Source organism: Pseudoliparis swirei, chromosome 1, assembly GCF_029220125.1.
Source record: "Pseudoliparis swirei isolate HS2019 ecotype Mariana Trench chromosome 1, NWPU_hadal_v1, whole genome shotgun sequence".
NCBI lineage: Eukaryota > Metazoa > Chordata > Actinopteri > Perciformes > Liparidae > Pseudoliparis > Pseudoliparis swirei.
Genome location: NC_079388.1, coordinates 20,423,012 through 20,443,654, shown reverse-complemented (window position 1 = coordinate 20,443,654; position 20,643 = coordinate 20,423,012). Strand labels below are relative to the sequence as shown.

General features: G+C 44.8%; 2 protein-coding genes across 2 annotated transcripts; both read left to right on the top strand.

Annotated features, from left to right (window-relative positions):
• The first annotated feature begins 2,748 nt into the window (after positions 1–2,748).
• LOC130198374 (C-type mannose receptor 2-like) lies at positions 2,749–8,039 on the top strand. Its single transcript, XM_056421529.1, has 4 exons — positions 2,749–2,809; positions 4,439–4,810; positions 6,451–6,881; positions 7,691–8,039. The coding sequence occupies exons 1-4, from the start codon at positions 2,749–2,751 to the stop codon at positions 7,871–7,873; spliced, it is 1,047 nt and encodes a 348-aa protein (XP_056277504.1). The 3' UTR covers positions 7,874–8,039.
• Positions 8,040–9,614: 1,575 nt separating this feature from the next.
• Positions 9,615–16,489, top strand: LOC130196913 (CD209 antigen-like protein C). The gene is made up of 6 exons (XM_056419333.1): positions 9,615–9,853; positions 11,107–11,235; positions 12,041–12,217; positions 12,789–12,952; positions 13,492–13,607; positions 15,095–16,489. Exons 1-6 carry the CDS (start codon positions 9,745–9,747, stop codon positions 15,273–15,275), a joined length of 876 nt encoding a protein of 291 aa, XP_056275308.1. The 5' UTR covers positions 9,615–9,744; the 3' UTR covers positions 15,276–16,489.
• Positions 16,490–20,643: the final 4,154 nt, after the last annotated feature.

Genomic DNA, 20,643 nt, shown 5'->3' with positions numbered 1-20,643 from the left:
GATTTACGGATGAAGAAGATTTAACGGACTTTAAGGCGAGGGTTGTGGTCCAGAAGTCACTTCCGGCTACTCCGTGTTTATGATTTACTTCGTGCAGTTATCTACTATCGCCACTAGGTGTTGCTAGAGGGAATATCACATATACAGATACACAGCGACACAACCTGACCCTCCTGACCACACATCACTCCTTCCCTCACTCCTTTCCTCACTCCTTTCCTCACTCCTTCCCTCCAGTCGTCACATTGAGAGAACTGTCCATGTGGGGTCCTTTTTCTATCCATGTGGGGTCCTCATTCTGTCCATGTGGGGTCCTCTTTCTGTCCATGTAGGGTCCATGTGGGGTCCTCATTCTGTCCATGTGGGGTCCATGTGGGGTCCTCATTCTGTCCATGTGGGGTCCATGTGGGGTCCTCATTCTGTCCATGTGGGGTCCATGTGGGGTCCTCATTCTGTCCATGTGGGGTCCTCTTTCTGTCCATGTGGGGTCCTCTTTCTGTCCATGTAGGGTCCATGTGGGGTCCTCATTCTGTCCATGTGGGGTCCATGTGGGGTCCTCATTCTGTCCATGTAGGGTCCATGTGGGGTCCTCATTCTGTCCATGTGGGGTCCATGTGGGGTCCTCATTCTGTCCATGTGGGGTCCATGTGGGGTCCTCATTCTGTTGTCCATGTGGGGTCCATGTTTTGATTGATTGATTGATTGATATATTTATTTGTCGTTTGCCAGAGTACAGGTACAAAAGCATCGAAATTACAAGAAAGGGTGGATGAAAGATTACAGCATAACATGAGGGAAGAAGGCGAGAAAAAACACCAACCCCCCGACTATGCCCCGAGAGGGGTACAGTGTGGGAGCAGGAAAAAAACACCTTAGCACATAAGCACATACATTTTAGACATGACTTGCAACGAGTAGGAAGGGGGGAGGGGAGGTAATCCAACATGTGGGGTCCTCATTCTGTCCATGTGGGGTCCTCTTTCTGTCCATGTGGGGTCCTCATTCTGTCCATGTGGGGTCCTCATTCTGTCCATGTGGGGTCCTCATTCTGTCCATGTGGGGTCCATGTGGAGTCCATGTGGGGTCCTCATTCTGTCCATGTGGGGTCCTCATTCTGTCCATGTGGGGTCCTCTTTCTGTCCATGTAGGGTCCATGTGGGGTCCTCATTCTGTCCATGTGGGGTCCATGTGGAGTCCATGTGGGGTCCTCATTATGTCCATGTGGGGTCCTCATTCTGTCCATGTGGGGTCCTCATTCTGTCCATGTGGGGTCCATGTGGGGTCCTCATTCTGTCCATGTGGGGTCCATGTGGAGTCCATGTGGGGTCCTCTTTCTGTCCATGTGGGGTCCTCATTCTGTCCATGTGGGGTCCTCATTCTGTCCATGTGGGGTCCTCATTCTGTCCATGTGGGGTCCTCTTTCTGTCCATGTAGGGTCCATGTGGGGTCCTCATTCTGTCCATGTGGGGTCCATGTGGAGTCCATGTGGGGTCCTCATTATGTCCATGTGGGGTCCTCATTCTGTCCATGTGGGGTCCATGTGGAGTCCATGTGGGGTCCTCATTATGTCCATGTGGGGTCCTCATTCTGTCCATGTGGGGTCCATGTGGAGTCCATGTGGGGTCCTCATTCTGTCCATGTGGGGTCCTCATTCTGTCCATGTGGGGTCCTCTTTCTGTCCATGTGGGGTCCTCATTCTGTCCATGTAGGGTCCTCTTTCTGTCCATGTGGGGTCCTCTTTCTTCTCCGTGTGTTTTTAATTGAGTGAACGACCTTCAGCCGAAGGTCGTACGCCTCATCTCGCCGCCTGATGGTTTATGGAAATGTATTTCCAGCTCTCGTCTCACGGCGGATGAAGTTCTTTACATAATTACTCTGGTGTTTCCTAAATGATGGCGACCAGAGAAGAGTCTACGCTGCCGGACAATGTCAAATAATAGAAAAGCTCACAAGTCTGACCACAAGAACTAGTAGACGTGTTTTAAAAAGTTGACCCAACCAACCGCAAAGCATTGTGGGCCCGTGACCCTGCAGTGACCTCCCGTGACCCCTCTGAGAGCCAGGCGTCCTGCCGGCGGCTCGCTGCTTGTTGACGTCGTCCCGCCTGATTTATCCTCCCTGATTTGTTTGTGCATCCTGTCGTTTAAAGTCAGCATCAAATCAATAACATTGTTTTGCATGGTTACCGTGGATACGGAGCGGAGGACGGGAGCACAAGAGAAGACGGACTGAAGGTTTGAGGAGGAGGAGAAGAGGAGCTCCCTCAGGTAGGACCTTCTCTCTGTTTCATCTCTTCTTCTTTGAGGGTTTGGGTTGCTTGTAACTTATTTATACATTTTATTTGATCCCTTTGTACTTTTACATTTTTTTATTTAAAAATATATATATTTTAGCACTTATTTCTCTTGTGTTGTGTTTCTATCTCTATATATATTGGTTTGTATTTATTAACTAATCGTTTCCAACCCATTGCACCTCGCTAAGGGAGCACTCTTATTAGTGTGTTTTTATTATCTTTTAATCTTCACTCGCTTCATATTCCACTAACCCTCACCTCACCCGGATTTCTATTATGAATTTAAAAGCACAACAACAACAACAAATGAGACAAATAATCCCAGAAATGAACTTGTAACAGCTGCTTGAAGTTTTGCTTTGTTGATGTAGAACTTAAGGAATGTCAGATATTTTTACTTTGTGGTTTTGTAAAATGAAACATCAGAAAGTGAAGATGTTTTTACTTCCAGGATGAAGAAGACGATGAAGAGGACGATGAAGAGGACTCTCCTCCTGGCGCTGGCGCTCTCAGGTCAGAGGCTGTGAAACACTCATTTATTCATATTTAACAATAGTTGTATTACTAACATTACACAGCGTCTCATAGAGCATGTATACACGTTGTATTCTTGATTAACGAGCTTTAATATCGTGTAAATCATGATTTGGGTTATTTCTTCATAAATGATGATTCCCCATGTGTGAATTAAGTCATATATACAAACTAATTATTAAGGACTTATATGAATAATAAGATCATTTATAAAGTTAGTAGATGATTACAAAATAGCAACATGTGAAGTATTCATACATTTGCTCACACATATAATGATGTATATATGTACTAATGGTTAGGACCATGTTAACGTGTGTTTTAATATTTAAATTCATGTTTAATTCATGTAGTTACGAGTAGTTAGTAAAGTATTTGTGAAACCTCTTTATGAATGATCTCATTAATCATGTTAAACTCCATAATAAGTTTTTTAGTATAAATATATATTAAGAATATACAGTATATATATATATATTCTTGAATATATCTAAAAAATAAATAATTTGTATGTTTTTTATATATATTCAAGAATATATATATTAAATAAATAAAACAAATGCATATATATATCTAAAAAATAAATACTTTGTATATGTTTATTTTGTATATATATTCAAGAATATATATATTACATTTTAAATAAATAAATATAACAATACATATATATATATATATTCTTGAATATATATAAATAATTTGTATATGTTTATTTTTTATATTCAAGAATATATATATATATTAAAAAAATATATAAATAAATAAAACAAATGCATATATATATATACACTACCGTTCAAAAGTTTGGGGTCATCCAGACAATTTCGTGTCTTCCATGAAAACTCACTTTTATTTATCAAATGAATTGAAAATTTAATCGAAAATATGGTCAAGACATTGACAAGGTTAGAAATAATGATTAATATTTGAAGTATTAATTTTGTTCTTCAAACTTCAAGCTCAAAGGAAGGCCAGTTGTATAGCTTATATCACCAGCATAACTGTTTTCAGCTGTGCTAACATAATTGCACGGGTTTTCTAATCAGACATTAGTCTTCTAAGGCGATGATCAAACACAATGTACCATTAGAACACTGGAGTGATAGTTGCTGTAAAAGGGCCTCAATACACCTCTGGAGATATTTCATTAGAAACAAGACGTTTCACCTAGAATAGTCATTTACCACATTAACAATGTATAGAGGGTATTTTTGATTAATGTTATCTTTATTGAAAAAACAGTGCTTTACTTTGAAAAATAAAGACATTTCTAAGTGACCATTAACTTTTGAACGGTAGTGTATATATATATATTACTTCATTATACCATCATTCATGTAAACCCAATACTGAAATGCAAAATAGATTAGCCTATTAATCAAGAATAAAACATGTATCACGATGAATAAATAATGAATATTAATGTTGGAGCACTTATGAATGATGAATTTATTGTTTACTCATACTAAAAAAATGCTATTTAGTGTGTAGGTATTGTCTCTTATTAGATATTATAAAGTGTTACCGACATTGTGATTACCCCTGATGAACAGTTGTGTTGCTTCGTGGTTGTTGTGCGGTAGAATAAATGAAGTGGTGTGTCGTCAGGGCTGACGGCGCCGTCCTCCGGCCTCATAAGGGAGTACCACCACGTCCAGCTGAGGAAGAGCTGGAGCGACGCGCAGAGCTACTGCAGAGAGGCGTTCACTGACCTCGCGGCCGTGGAAGATCAGAGCGACAGCGACCGGCTGCTGAGCGTGCTGCGGGGCCCCGGGGCCCAGGCGTGGATCGGTCTCCATGACAACAAGACGGGGTGGAGGTGGGCGCTGGGGGAGGAAGACTTCCTCGACGACTACACCAACTGGTCACCGGGTCAGCCGAACCACAAGAACTACAACCAGAGCTGCCTGACGATGACGTCATCGGGGCAGTGGCTGGACCGAGAGTGTCGCATCACTCTTCCTGCCATCTGCTATTATGGTCTGGATCACCTTCAAGAGCTGCTCCTGCTGTAGAACAGCTCCAACACAAATACAACACAAATACAACACAAATACAACACAATCATCTGAGGGACGCAAGAACATTTAGGCTCCAAGCCTTTTGGGCTGAAACGTAACATGACCCTCTCTCCTCTCTCCCCTCCTCTCTCCTCTCCTCTCTCCTGTCAGCTGGTACTGAGAATGATTTAGTAAAATTAGATTTAGCGTCTTTATTTATGAGTTTGGGATTTGAATAATGGAAATGTGTCTTACACGAGACAAACCCATCAACAGAATGCATCTTTTACATGATTATATATATACAGTATATATATATTTATATAATGTATATATTTATATATACAGGACTGTCTCAGAAAATTAGAATATTGTGATAAAGTTCTTTATTTTCTGTAATGCAATTAAAAAAACAAATGTCATGCATTCTGGATTCATTACAAATCAACTGAAATATTGCAAGCCTTTTATTCTTTTAATATTGCTGATTATGGCTTACAGCTTAAGAAAACTCTAAAATCCTATCTCATAAAATTAGAATATTTCCTCAGACCAAGTAAAAAAAAAGATTTATAACAGCAAAACAAAATCAAACATTTGAAAATGTCCATTAATGCACTCAGTACTTGGTTGGGAATCCTTTTGCACGGATTACTGCATCAATGCGGCGTGGCATGGAGGCAATCAGCCTGTGGCATTGCTGAGGGTTTATGGATGCCCAGGATGCTTCAATAGCGGCCTTTAGCTCATTTGCATTGTTGGGTCTGGTGTCTTTCAGCTTCTTCTTCAGTCAGTGATGGTTTGGGGAGCCATGTCAGCTGCTGGTGTTGGTCCACTGTGTTTCATCAAGTCCAGAGTAAATGCAGCTGTGTACCAAGAGATTTTAGAGCACTACATGCTTCCGTCTGCTGAAAAGCTCTATGGAGATGAGGATTTCATTTTCCAGCATGATCTGGCACCTGCCCACAGTGCCAAAACCACCAGTAACTGGTGTACTGACCATGGCATTACTGTCCTCGATTGGCCTGCCAATTCCCCAGACCTGAACCCCATAGAGAATTTGTGGGGTATTATGAAGAAGAAGCTGAAAGACACCAGACCCAACAATGCAAATGAGCTAAAGGCCACTATTGAAGCATCCTGGGCATCCATAAACCCTCAGCAATGCCACAGGCTGATTGCCTCCATGCCACGCCGCATTGATGCAGTAATCCGTGCAAAAGGATTCCCAACCAAGTACTGAGTGCATTAATGGACATTTTCAAATGTTTGATTTTGTTTTGCTGTTATAAATCTTTTTTTTAACTTGGTCTGAGGAAATATTCTAATTTTATGAGATAGGATTTTAGAGTTTTCTTAAGCTGTAAGCCATAATCAGCAATATTAAAAGAATAAAAGGCTTGCAATATTTCAGTTGATTTGTAATGAATCCAGAATGCATGACATTTTTGTTTTTTTAATTGCATTACAGAAAATAAAGAACTTTATCACAATATTGTAATTTTCTGAGACAGTCCTGTATATATATACTATATATATACTCTACTGAAGATGTATCTTCATGGCACAATGTCCGCCCACATTCCAGTCTATTAATAGTCTTTCTTCCTGTTCTTGCAGATAAAGGTCCTGCTCAGTTCATTTTGGTGGAAGCCCAGATGACTTGGCACGAGGCCAGAGCGTACTGCCGGTCGCGCTACACCGACCTGGCCAGCGTGAGGAGCCGGTCCGAGAACACCCGGATCTCCTCTCTGGTGACCGTTTACACCTGGGTCGGCCTCCACAGAACGACCTGGGCCTACTGGTCGGACCGGACCCCCAACACCTTCTCCAACTGGAACCAGGGCCAGCCCAACATCCGCGGCACTGCGGTGGATTCCTGCGCCGCCGTCGGCACCGGCACCGGGCTGTGGTGGGACGTCGACTGCCGCGCCGAAAACACCTTCGTCTGCCAGAAGGTTTATTCACGCCAGCGGCAAACCTTCAGGCTGAGGCTCCGGTCCAAGGCCGACCTGAAGGACCCGGCCGTGCAGCAGCAGATCCTGGATCAGGTACAGGGAGAACCACGGGTTCCAGAGAGAAGGAGCTCCATGAACTCTCCTGAGGGCCATCTCACCAGACACGCCCCTCAGACACGCCCCTCAGACACTCCCCTCAGACATGCCTCTCAGACACTCCCCTCAGACACTCCCCTCACACGCCTCTCAGACACGCCCCTCAGACACTCCCCTCAGACACTCCCCTCAGACACTCCTCTCAGACACGCCTCTCAGACATGCCCCTCAGACACGCCTCTCAGACACGCCTCTCAGACACGCCTCTCAGACACGCCCCTCAGACACTCTCCTCAGACACTCCCCTCAGACACTCCCCTCAGACACTCCTCTCAGACATGCCCCTCAGACACTCCTCTCAGACACGCCTTTCAGACACGCCCCCCAGACACTCCTCTCAGACACGCCCCTCAGACACGCCCCTCTGACACGCCTCTCAGACACGCCCCTCAGACACGCCCATCAGACACGTCCCTCAGACACGCCCCTCAGACACGCCCCTCAGACGCCCCTCAGACGCCCCTCAGACGCCCCTCAGACACGCCTCTCAGACACTCCTCTCAGACACGCCCCTCAGACACGCCTCTCAGACACTCCTCAGACACGCCCCTCAGACATATTAATAATAATAATCAAATCATCCCACCAAATTTCATGCGATTAGGTTTAATACTTTTTGAGTTATGCGAGTAACACGCATACAAATAAATAAATAAATCCACGGCGATCAAAACAAAAGCTTCTGCATGTCCAATGTGAAGGAAACCTCCAACAGTCGGACGTCGTTGTGACTCGTTTCTCTGCAGCTGCACCAGAAACTGGAGCAACACGGGCTGGATGACTTCAAACTGCGCTGGATGCGGACGCTCCACAGGGAACAGGAGGAGGAGGAAGAGGGTACAGTATGTTTCTACAGGGGAGGTCATCTTCTGTGGGTCGGTTCCTTCAATCGCACATTTGAAGCATTAGTCGGACATTTAGGGGAATAAGATGATTTGCGGTAAAGATATAAGAGCGATATTGATCTTATCTCAATTTTCGCATTTATGTCAATATTAGTTTAAACTAAAATGTCAAAACTGTCCTTTAATCCTCCTGTTACCTTCACATTTACTAACATCTTTTACCCCTATTTGACCCCATTAAAACCTAGAGAAAATTATTAGAATTCATATGTTTTCCGAAGTTTAAATGTCAGGTACTTTATGTTTGTTTGTTGATGACCTAAATTGCCTTTAAATAAATTAAAATGTTGATATTTCTTATGTGTTTTACAGTGAAAAACAGCCTGGGGTCAAATTGTCCAGGACAGTGAAAACATCTCATGTGAATTTTATGTTTTCCCAGTTGTCCCCAATAAATTAGGAAAAGTCATGAAATACGAATGAAAAAAACCGTTGTCAATCATTTTTTTAGAGACGTCAAACATTGAATGGGGTCAAATTGACCCCGAAGATAATAGGAGGGTTACACCACATGTATGACGTCATGCTCTGCCTCTTCAGGGCCGGTGTGCTGAGCGCTCACCGAGAAGACGCCGTCTCAGTGGCTTCATGCTTTACTCTGTGAGAGAAACACGGCACCGTCTCTAAAGTACATCTAGGAGCGGTCTGGGGTTGTTTGTGTTGCATCACATGTAATATGAAATATATGAACATGGTTTTTTTTATTGTCGTTTTTAATTTCTATCATTTTAGAGTTAAGAACTAATCTTGATAAATCTGAACATTCAGATTTAAACTCAACGTGCAGCTGGTGGAGAGCAGGGGTCTGTTTTCTTTTGACAGTCAATAATGTCACGTAATACACCTCAGAGAGCGACTTCAAGCACCCCATGACATGGAGAACACACAGCTGTGCCTTCAAAATAAAAGCACACCGTTGCGCGTGGGACGTGCTGTTGCTTTGCCTTTTGTTCCTGTAAAGGTTACAGGTACTGGAACCCAAAAGCACGTCAAACACAGGAATGCAGGAGGAGGCTGTTTACTCAATGTTTCAGGCAGGGTCAAAACCGGGTGGTCCGTCAAACAGGGCAACAATCCAAAAAGGGGCAGGCAAAGATCTCAAGTCGGGTGAACAGGCAAACAGGGTCAGAACAGGCAGATCAGAACTAGTACAGGGAATTCGCTGGAGAGTTTGGCAACGACACACAATACAATCTGGCAGAGGACGAGTGGAAGTGAGGGAGCTAAATAGTGAGGGTCTAACGAGGGGATGGGCTGCAGGTGAGAAGGGCGTGAGGACCAGGTGAAGGGAATGAGGGACTAACGAGGGGAGGGGCTGCAGGTGAGAAGGGCGTGAGGACCAGGTGAAGGGAATGAGGGACAATCAGGTGAAGATGACAGGATCTGGAATGACAGGAGGATGAATTTAGAAGGTGGGGAATTCGTGACAGTGTTGACAATAAAAAACTTGCGGTTGTTTGTTTCAGTACTTTATTTCTGTGAGTAAGTCCTTAGTAACAATGTGTTGGTCGGCAGGTTCCATAAATTCCAATAATTATTTGGTGATTTATTCTGGTCAGAAGTCTCGGCAGTAGTTTTATTCCTAAAATAAACGCGCAGTGGAGACTTCACAGAAGAACATGAGGTCATGTTATTGAAATAGTGGAGCGTAAAGAACATTTACTGGACTACGACCGGCCGCATCGTTCGGGGCTTTTATTTTGAAACCCCGGCCCTGAACGCATCAGGGAGCTGCTGTGCGAGGCTTGACTGCAGACGGTGTGTGGACACTGCTCCAGAGAGAGGAGGCGCGCGAGCTCCGTTCACTCCACGTTGAGACGGCTTTGTTACTTTCTTTACTTTAAACATACGTACTTTTAGTTGTTGTTGTTGTTGTTGTTGTTGCTGTTGTTGTCATGTCGACCCCCGGGGGCTCCCTGGCCTGTGAGGGGATGTACTCCAAACTGATTGACGACGACGGCGCGTACGAGAACTCGACCCGCGAGCCAGATGTGCGGCTCCGGGGTGAGTAGAGTCTTCATGGAGGAATGCAAAACAACAAGTTGTTGTTGTTGTTGTTGTTTATGATTTAACTTGCAGCTTAATAATCGAGTTACTTTTTTTAGGTCCTTTTTTACTTTTTTCTTTCAGTTCGACAGAATGTCTAAAACACTGAATTTACTATTTATTACTACTATTTATTATATTATTTATTATACTATTCATTTCTACTATTTATTATATTATTTATTATACTATTTATTACTACTGTTTATTACTAATATTTATTAAACTATTTATTACTACTATTTATTATACTATTTATTACTAATATGTCTTATACTATTTATTACTAATATTTATTTACTACTATTTATTACTACTATGTATTACTACTATTTTTTATTACTTTATATTACTACTATTTATTACTATTATTTATTAATACGATGTATTACTACTATGTATTACTACTATTTATTATACTATTTATTAACGAGACAGATTATTTGCTCCATTAATATATTAATTGTTTGGTCTATTAAATTCTATGAACAAGTATTCTTTTATTGTATTTTTGTATAAACATTGTATAAAGGATAAACATTTAATTTTCTCAGATGGTTGATTTTTGTGTTTCAGCTTTAAAACTAAAATTACTTTTCAAAATAAAAGTTGCAAAGTGCTTCAAGGTGAGAGCACAAAAGTGCAAAGTGCATTATAAGAGCAAACAGTACGTTGCACCATAAAGTTCCACAAAGAGTACCACACAAAGTACCACATTAAGTACCACATAAAGTACCACACAGAGTACCAATGGACTGGAGCCTGTTAGCCTTAACTTTAAGACATTTTGAGGCCTTTAACTTAAAGACATTTTGAGGCCTTTAACTTAAAGACATTTTGAGGCCTTTAACTTTAAGACATTTTGAGGCCTTTAACTTTAAGACATTTTGAGGCCTCTAACTTTAAGACGTTTTGAGGCCTTTAGTCAAAATGCCGAAGCCGTTCGTAATAATAAAATCCTTCATTCTGAGGTAATAAATAAATCTTACAAACAAATTAAATCCAAACAAATAAAAGAAGAACAATATATAAAATCCCAACATCCCAGAAGTCTGAAAAGATTGCAAACGATACGTTCAGGCTCCGTAATCCCGGCAAATGTAAAATAGATATTAGAGAGATGATTATGACCTGTTTGACTATTTTGTAATGAGAATATGAATCGTACTCTCTCTTTCTCTCTCTCTCTCTCTCTCTCTCGCCCCTCCCAGCTCACCCAGTCTCCCCGGTCAGACCGGGCCCCTGGCCGAGGGGCCCCATGCCCTACCGCCTCGCCGCCGCCTGCCTGGCGGCGCTGTGCGCCGTGCTGCTGATCTCCATCATCGCCGTCACCGCGCACTGTGAGGAGTCACGTGCTCTTATTGTGAAATATTATTTATTTAGATTTAGAAGCTTTTTAAGGAACCCGCTGGAGGTTTTCTGGCCACTAGGGGGCGACACAACGTTCCTGTTCCCGTTTCAACCAGAAAAACGTGTTTACGAGGGCGACATCGGACATTTAGAGTTGATGTGCGATGTCGATACGCAGCGTGGCGTAAGGACGAGCAACGGGCAAAGAAAACAGGAAGTTTATGTAAAAAAGAAAATTTACAAAAAATGTTACGAATAAACAACAAATTCCTCGTACATTTAAAACTTAAAACTCGGAAATAGAGATTTATTCTTGGTTGAAATTACTAGAAATAGTAATTGTGTGTGTGTGTGTGTACTATTATGCAATAATAACTATTATGCAATAATAACTATTATGCAATAGTCGACAGATTTAAAGTGTTTTTTAGGGATTTATTGAAGAACAGAAAACATAAACCAGACAATAATATTTTATTGTATTTTAATTTATTTGTGTTTAATTATTGTTATTACGTCTTTTAAACAACTATCAACAATTACAACGTATTTCTTTGGTTTTATATCATTCAAAATTAAATATATATATATGTTTTTTTTTTGTCTCCCTACCTAGTCCAGGCGATACAGACAGGATCGTATTTTTAAAATGAGTAAATAACAAATAAAACCCTCTCCCGCTTCCTTCAGGTCAACTTTTAGTTTAAAGCATTTAAAGGACCAAAAATAACAAAAAATACTTCCTTTGTGTTTAAGTCTATTTTTAATAGTTTTACTTTCATTCCTAATCCGCAGACAGGAACGCAGCTCGGGGCGGCGGGGCGGCGGCGCAGCAGCAGACGCAGGACGCCGCCGTGTCGTCTCTCAGCGCCACCGTCACCAAACTGCAGGAGGAGAAGAAACAACTGCAGAGAGAGAAAGACGAGCTGCTGGGCCGCCTGGAGGCCCCGAGGGCCCCGAGGGCCACGGCAGGTAGACAGAAACGTCCTTATTTACAAAGCACTGTCTCTTTAAGTGAAGAGATCATTAAATGAATCATAACTCTCTTCATAGTTCATGTGTAAATGTCTTTTCTCTCCATTGTTCTCATGTTACATTGTGTTATTGCCTTAGAAGACGAGCGGAGGGGTAGAAAACCCTTTACACACTTTTGATGTGAGCGCAGCTGAAAACAGTTATGCTGCTGAGAGAAGATATCAAACTGGCCTTCCTTTGAGCCACAAGAAGAACAACATTAATATTTACAATAAAAATAATCATTTATAACCTCGTCAACGTCTTGACTTTATTTTATATTCGTTTTATATTCATTTGATGAATAAAAGTGAGTTTTCATAGAAACACTGAACTGTCTGGTGACCTCAAACCATGTCGACGGGTGCTTTTTAAACTCTCTCTCTCTCTCTTTCTCCCCCTCTCTCTCCCTCCCCCCCCCCCCTCTCTCCCTCTCTCTCCCTCCCCCCTCTCTCCCCCCCTCTCTCTCCTCCCCCTCTCTCCCTCTCTCTCCCCCCCTCTCTCTCTCTCTCCCTCCCTCCCTCTCTAGCTCCTGAGGTGACCGCCCCCCCCCCCCGGTGCCCGGCTGACTGGCATCTGTTCAACGGCAGCTGTTACTTCGTCTCCAGGACGACGAGGGACTGGCCTGAGAGCCAGTCGTTCTGCCAGAGCCAAGGGGGCCACCTGGCCATCATCCTCACGGCGGGGGAGCAGGTACGCCGAGCCACGCGGTCCCCACACCTGTTGATGAGGTGTGATCAAATGTCTGCTGTACACAAACAACCCGCTGTGTGTGTGTGTGTCTGTGTCTGTGTGTGTGTGTGTGTGTCTGTGTGTGTGTCTGTGTGTGTGTGTGTGTCTGTGTGTGTCTGTGTGTGTGTCTGTGTGTGTGTCTGTGTGTGTGTGTGTGTGTGTGTGTGTGTGTGTCTGTGTGTGTGTCTGTGTGTGTCTGTGTGTGTGTGTGTGTGTGTGTGTGTGTGTCTGTGTGTGTGTGTGTGTGTGTGTGTGTGTGTCTGTGTGTGTGTGTGTGTGTGTGTGTGTCTGTGTGTGTCTGTGTGTGTCTGTGTGTGTGTGTGTGTGTGTGTGTGTGTGTGTGTGTGTCTGTGTGTGTGTGTGTGTGTGTGTGTGTGTGTGTGTGTGTGTGTGTGTGTGTGTGTGTGTGTGTGTGTGTGTGTGTGTGTGTGTGTGTGTGTGTGTGTGTGTGTGTGTGTGTGTGTGTGTGTGTGTGTGTGTGTGTGTGTGTGTGTCTTTAGACGTTTCTGTGGGATCTTCTTCCCAGAGGCCACTGGAGAGCCTTCTGGTTTGGCATCACTGACGAACACACAGAGGACCAGTGGAGGTGGGTGGACGGCACCCCGCTGGTCGGAGGGTAGGTTCACCTTAGAGCACCAATCATCTCGCATGCTAACCAGGTTAAAGCTGCATTCTCTCTCCTGACCACCAGGGGGCGACTCCTCTGGTTGTATAGAAGTCTTTGCTTCATGTGTTAAAGCTGCATTCTCTCTCTTGGCCGCCAGGGGGCTACTCCTCTGGTTGTATAGAAGTCTTTGCTTCATGTGTTGAAGCTGCAGAAGAGACATCTTCAGCCCTTTGGGTCTTTCGTATTTCTAATTGTGTATTTTCAGTGAAACAAAACGCAGCTTTTCTTTTATCTTTTAAATTACTGAACAACAAACAATAAAGGGAAGAAGTAGCGGAAGTGAAAAACTTCAACGCAGTACTTCCTGTTTCACTGGGAATTCGACGTCCAACATTTTTTAGAGGTAAATCGTTTTAGGAAAAGCAGGAAGTGACGTTCCTGGACTCCAAAGTCAGAACTATCAGGGATTCACAGACCTGGACTAGAAAAGTCGACTTATTTAAAAGAAAATTACGCCAGCAGCATGAAAACTTTTCAAATTTCTGAAACTTTCTGAAACTGAGAATATGTAGACATGTCTGCTTCATCCTGTTCTCGTCACCTTGGGCTCGTTTAAAATGTTTTAACATGAACCTCACAGTAATATGTCGTCATATTAACTTATTTATCGAAGTTAAAGCTCCTTGATGTTGCAGCCAGCGTTACGTAACCTCTGATGAAAAACAAACGTCCGGCTTTCTGCTTGTTTTTAATATTTTAAGTTTATTTCCCCATCTCGTGTCAACTCAACATATTTTCTAACAACCGTCTGATTTCTCTTCCTCATTTTCAAGATGACTAACCTTCTGGTCATTCCTCTTTTTCTGCCGTTCATTTCTTCCCTTCCTCTTTTCCTGCTGAGATGCTGCTTTTTTGTGGGGGAACGTGATTTTTTTTTTTACGCCGTCTGCAGTTTTTTTAACATCTATATAAATATATTAGTTGACTGATTGAGTCACGAGTTCATCGAGAAAACAATGGAGAGAATCACTTATTTTCAATTGATTCAATCTTCCAGTATCATCAGATTTTGGATCTATTTTTAACAACATTTTCAAGATAAAAGCGTATAGAAAAACATAGATGTATCAGACTTAAAAACAAAATGGCGTAGAGCAAAAAGAAGAGAGACATAAGTACATTTAGTGCTTAAAGGATCGTTTACCCTGTTTTTAGAAACATGGGCAGAAACTCCAGAATTTACACCTAAAATTCTATTCATGATTATTCATGCAAAACTTCTACTATTTATATACATTTGAGACTCAATCGCCTTATCGTGTACGTACGACCCACTACATGAGAAGAGACTCCGCCCCCTTTTCTTATCTCGCTATGTTCAAGAGGTTTCTGGAACCCCAAAAATAGAATCCGTTGCCGGATAGACCGACAGGTTGTACGCACAAGGCGGACTCTGAATATTGTGTTTGATTCTCTTCCCCCTCTCCTGACTGCAGTTTCTGGGAGGCCGGCGAGCCCAACAACCACATCGACGAGGACTGCGGCTACATCGTGAAGACGCAGGTGTTGGAGCGAGTGGCGGTGCGGAGCTGGTACGACGCCCCCTGCTCCATGTACTGGCCCTTCATCTGCGAGAAGGAGATGGCCGCCGCCGCCGGCACCGCCGTGCCGCACTGAGGTTTCATCACGCGATGAATGCTAGATGAATGAAATCAAATGACACGTGTGGTATTTATGGACTTTTCTCTCCTCTTGAAAAGCACAAGTCTTATTGAAATGGGTTTGATGGAGATAATTAAAACTAGCCATAGACTCTGCAGCAATAACTGCACTTTTTTGATTTGCGGCTTCTTCGTGCTGTTTTTAACCTTCAGATATTTTATATTGTCTTAGTCACATGTATATGATGAATATCAGCCAAAGACCTGTCCAGAAATTGTAGTACCACTTGTTACATTGGGGGGTGACAGTGAGTCACTGTAGCGTCCGGTCTTGTAGTACCACTTGTTACCTTGGGGGGCGACAGTGAGTCACTGTAGCGTCCGGTCTTGTAGTACCACTTGTTACCTTGGGGGGCGACAGTGAGTCAATGTATCTTTCAGTCTTGTAGTACCACTTGTTACCTTGGGGGGCGACAGTGAGTCACTGTAGCGTCCGGTCTTGTAGTACCATGTGTTACCTTGGGGGGCGACAGTGAGTCAATGTATATTTCGGTCTTGTAGTACCACTTGTTACCTTGGGGGGCGACAGTGAGTCACTGGAACATAGAGATTATAAGGAGCTGAAAAGTGAAATGCTGCCCCCTCTTGTGGCCAAATCTTTCTCATTGAATCTTTAAAGAAATTTGAGATTATTATTGGAACTATTCCTTTTTAGGTCTTAAGGGATATAATAAATAAACACAAACACATTTACCTTTAAATTCTAATACTTCACATCAAGTTTAAAAGTCCAGTCGTGTTATTTTTTAAAATCATGACAAGAACATTTTTTCCAGGTTTACTGAGAGTATGAATGAAGTTATTAGGGACGAACAATAATACAACTTATCATTCATATTCTGGTGTGTTTCTTTTTGTGTTTTTTTGTTGTTGTTGCTTTTATACGACATAAACAACTTTATATTGTTTTGCATGATTCTTTTTTTCAACATCAGGGATTCAACATAATTATCAATCTTCTTATTTCTTTAATTTTTACATAGTAAATGAACTATAATAGATGCTGTGTAACTGTGTCATTAAGTGAGAATGAAACATTTGAATTTTATGCACTTTTTAGACGTCAAAGTGCTTCTTTTGTTATTGATTTGAATGTAACGTGAATCAAATATTTGGAAATTATTTAGAAATATGTCCTGTGGATCTTGTAAATAAATAATAATGATAATTGTTTTGTGTATTAATGTCTCACATTACTTGTATTATATTTATCAATAAGAACGATGAGTAAAGGGTTGTTTCTCTTTGGTTTTATAACTCGCAAACATCGTCCTTGTGGTTGTTGTTGTTGTTGTTGTTCTTGTGGTTGCCCAGCAGGTGGCACTACTAACACAAGCATTAGTTGAATATACAGTGTATGTGGGAGTCTACAGGCCACGTTTAATGTGACTATAGCCCAATTTATGAAAAGTATTACTACCGCTGTATTGAACTTTACATTTTGGGCCATAAAATCCAGAAAGGAATCTTTCTCGTGCATAAACATATGTCTTTCTTTTTTTAAATGTACATCTGAGTTTTGGAAACAAAATGAAAAACCTCTTTGACAAAAACATTCAAAGAAAATAGTCGTACCACTTGTTACATTGGGGGGCGACAGTGAGTCAATGTAGCGTCCGGTCTTGTAGTACCACTTGTTACCTTGGGGGGCGAGAGTGAGTCATCAAAGCCAGAAAGGAATCTTTCTCGCGCATAAACATTTTATTTTATTTTTTTAAGTGTACGCAACGTTACGGGGGCAACCAATTACCCGTCAACTGGCCGCCGACTGTTGTCAGAATCTAAGTTCTCCAGGGATCTGGATCTGGATCTGAATTTGGATCTGGATCCGGTTCTCAGGAGAACTTACTTATGACCGTGTCGCCATTTAGACAATAAACACAGATGAGTGTGAGTCTTTTAATGGATTGACGGAAAGCCTCCCTTCAAGACCTTGAAGTCAGATTACAAGATGTCAAAGGGGGGCATGGGGGGAGGGGGGGAGGGGAGGGACCAAACGCATCATCTCTACTTGCTCAACTTCCTGTCATGGATGGACTCTGGTCCCGCCTCACTGTCGGCATCAGAAGCGCCGGGCGTTTCGGCCGTATGACAGAAAAGCCCGCCCCGCCGTCTCTTGACTACTTCTCTTTTTTAAATTATAGTTTGAAACATTTCAAAAGCAGCTTCCTCGTTTCATGATCCCAAAAACTCTCCCACTTGACTCCTGATCCACTTCCCTGCGTTGCGCCGGTGTGCCGGGCGTGTGACGCATGTCCAGCCTGACCTGCTCTAATTCCCTTACGAGATCGCCCGTCCCCGGATATCCCATTAGCTCCTGATTAACTGGGCTCAGCTCATTAGCTCCAGCAAACCAGTTAACAGTTGAACTGTTGGCCGTGGGGATGCGCCCGTACTATTTGCCGAGAGAGTTCACGTCCGCCATTGTGGTTGTCGTGTACGTGCCGCCATCAGCTGACGCTGAGGAAGCTGTGGACACCATCCACTCCACTGTGTCTGCTCTGCTGAATCATCAGCCTGGAGCATTCATGGCTATCACTGGTGACTTTAACCACACCACATTGGAAAAAGCTCTGCCAACCTTCCATCAATACATAGACTGCCCAACAAGGAACAATAAAACTCTGGACTTGCTGTATGCTAATACTAAGGACGCATACAGCGCCACTGCCCTTCCCCCCCTCGGCAGGTCTGATCATGACCTGGTCCGGCTGACACCCAGGTATGTTCCTCTGGTGAAGAGGCTGCCGGTGACCACCAGGACTGTGAGGAGGTGGTCTCTGGAGGCTAACGACGCTCTACAGGACTGCTTCGAGTCAACGGACTGGGATGTGCTGTGTGGACCGCACGGGGAGGACATCAACAGTATGACCGACTGCATCACGGAATACATCAAGTTCTGTGAACACACCACCATCCCATCACGGACTGTGCGCTGCTTTCCCAACAACAAGCCCTGGATCACCAGGGACCTGAAGGCGCTTCTTAACATGAAGAAAGCTGCTTTCAGGTCTGGAGACAGGGATGAGCTGAGGAAAGCCCAGCGCAACCTGAAGGTGAAGCTCAGGGAGGGCAAGGACTCCTACAGGAGGAAGCTGGAGGCCAAACTCCAGCTGAACAACACAAGGGAGGTGTGGTCTGGCATGAAGCAGATAACTGGCTTCAAGGTGGGAGGGAGACAGCCAGGGGCTCCTGGAGAGGGCCAACGAGCTGAACTGTTTTTTCAATAGGTTCAGTTCACAGCCCTCCCCCGTCTCCTCCACACATCACACCTCCCAAACACCTCCTCCCCTCTGTCCCCCTGCTGAGCTGCACATCCACCGAGCCCTCAATGACAATGGGCTCCTCCACCTCCCCTCTCTGTGACGACTGACCAGGTGAGAAGACAGCTGGAGAAACTACACCAGCGCAGAGCTGAAGGTCCTGATGGCATCAGCCCCAGGGTCCTAAAGACCTCGCCACCCAGCTGTCAGGTGTCGTGGAGCGCCTCTTCAACCTAAGCCTGAGGCTGGGGAAGTCCCGTGCTGTGGAAGGCGCCGTGCCTGGTCCCTGTCCCAAAGAAGTCAGCACCATCTGGCCTCAACGACTACCGACAGTTCGCCCTCACCTCCCATGTGATGAAGGTGCTGGAGAGGCTGGTCTTGGCCCACCTCCGGCCGGAGGTGAAATCATCGTTGCAGCCTCTGCAATTTGCTTACCAGCCTCATGTGGGAGTGGACGACGCCATCATCTACCTGCTGCAACGAGCTCAGTCGCACCTGGATGGAACCGATGTCTCTGTGAGAGTCACTTTCTTTGACTTCTCCAGTGCATTTAACACCATCCAGCCACTGCTGCTGAGTGAGAAGCTGCAGTGGCCGTGTGGACGGCCCACCATCTCCTGGTCCACGGCCTACCTCACAGGCAGACCACAGTTTGTCAGAATGGGCGTGTGCTGTCTGGAACGGTGGTCAGTGATGTTGGAGCCCCACAGGGAACTGTTCTGTCTCCCTTCCTCTTCACCCTGTACACCAGTGACTTCCAGTACAACACGGAGTCATGCCATCTGCAGAAGTACTCTGATGATTCTGCAGTGGTCGGGTGTATTAGGGATGGACGGGAGGAGGAGTACAGGGCAGTGGTGAGTGACTTTGTAAAGTGGGCCGATGAGAACCACCTGCGGCTGAACGTGGCCAAGACCAGAGAGATGGTGGTGGACTTCAGGAGGAAGGCGACAGCTCCTACACCTCTGAGTGTCCTGGGAGTGGGCGTGGACATGGTGGAGGTACAAGTACCTGGGCGTCTCCATCGACAGCCGACTGAACTGGAAGGCCAACATCAACGCTGTGTACAAGAAGGGATGAGTCTCTTTTTCCTGAGAAAGCTTCGATCCTTCAACGTGTGCAGCAAGATGCTGGAGTTATTCTACCAGTCGGTTGTCGCCAGTGTGCTGCACTTTGCCATTGTCTGCTGGGGAGCAGCATCGAGCCGGTGACACCAGCCGTCTTAACAAACTGGTTAGGAAGGCTGGCTCCATCATCGCTGCCAGCTGGAGCACCTGGAACAGGTGGTGGAGAGGAGGTCGTTGAAGAAACTGGTGTCCATATTGGACAACCCGGACCACCCTCTCCACCACCTCCTACAGGGACAGAGGAGTACTTTCTCCAGACGTCTCCTCACGCTCCGCTGCCACAAGGAGAGATACAGGAGAACATTCCTGCCGACGGCTATGAGGCTCTACAACAGTTCACCTCTTGCCAGATCACCCTAACCCTTCTTATATTTTGTGTTTGTTTTTTTTTATTCTTGTGTGTTGCTGCTACTGACTCGACAAATTTCCCCTTGGGGATTAATAAAGTATATATCTATCTATCTATCTATCTATCTAACCCCTCACGGCCACCTCCGGCCCACGAGGCCCGCCGCCTCCTGACCGCAGGCCCAGACCCGCCGCCTCCTAACCGCAGGCCCAGACCCGCCGGCTCCTAACCGCAGGCCCAGACCCGCCGCCTCCTGACCACAGGCCCAGACCCGCCGCCTCCTGACCGCAGGCCCAGACCCGCCGCCTCCTGACCGCAGGCCCAGACCTGCCGGCTCCTAACCGCAGGCCCAGACCCGCCGCCTCCTAACCGCAGGCCCAGACCCGCCGCCTCCTAACCGCAGGCCCAGACCCGCCGCCTCCTGACCGCAGGCCCAGACCCGCCGCCTCCTGACCGCAGGCCCAGACCCGCCGCCTCCTAACCGCAGGCCCAGACCCGCCGCCTCCTGACCGCAGGCCCAGACCTGCCGCCTCCTGACCAGCGTCCGGTGAGGTAGATCAGACTCACTGCTGACAACGAAGGAAC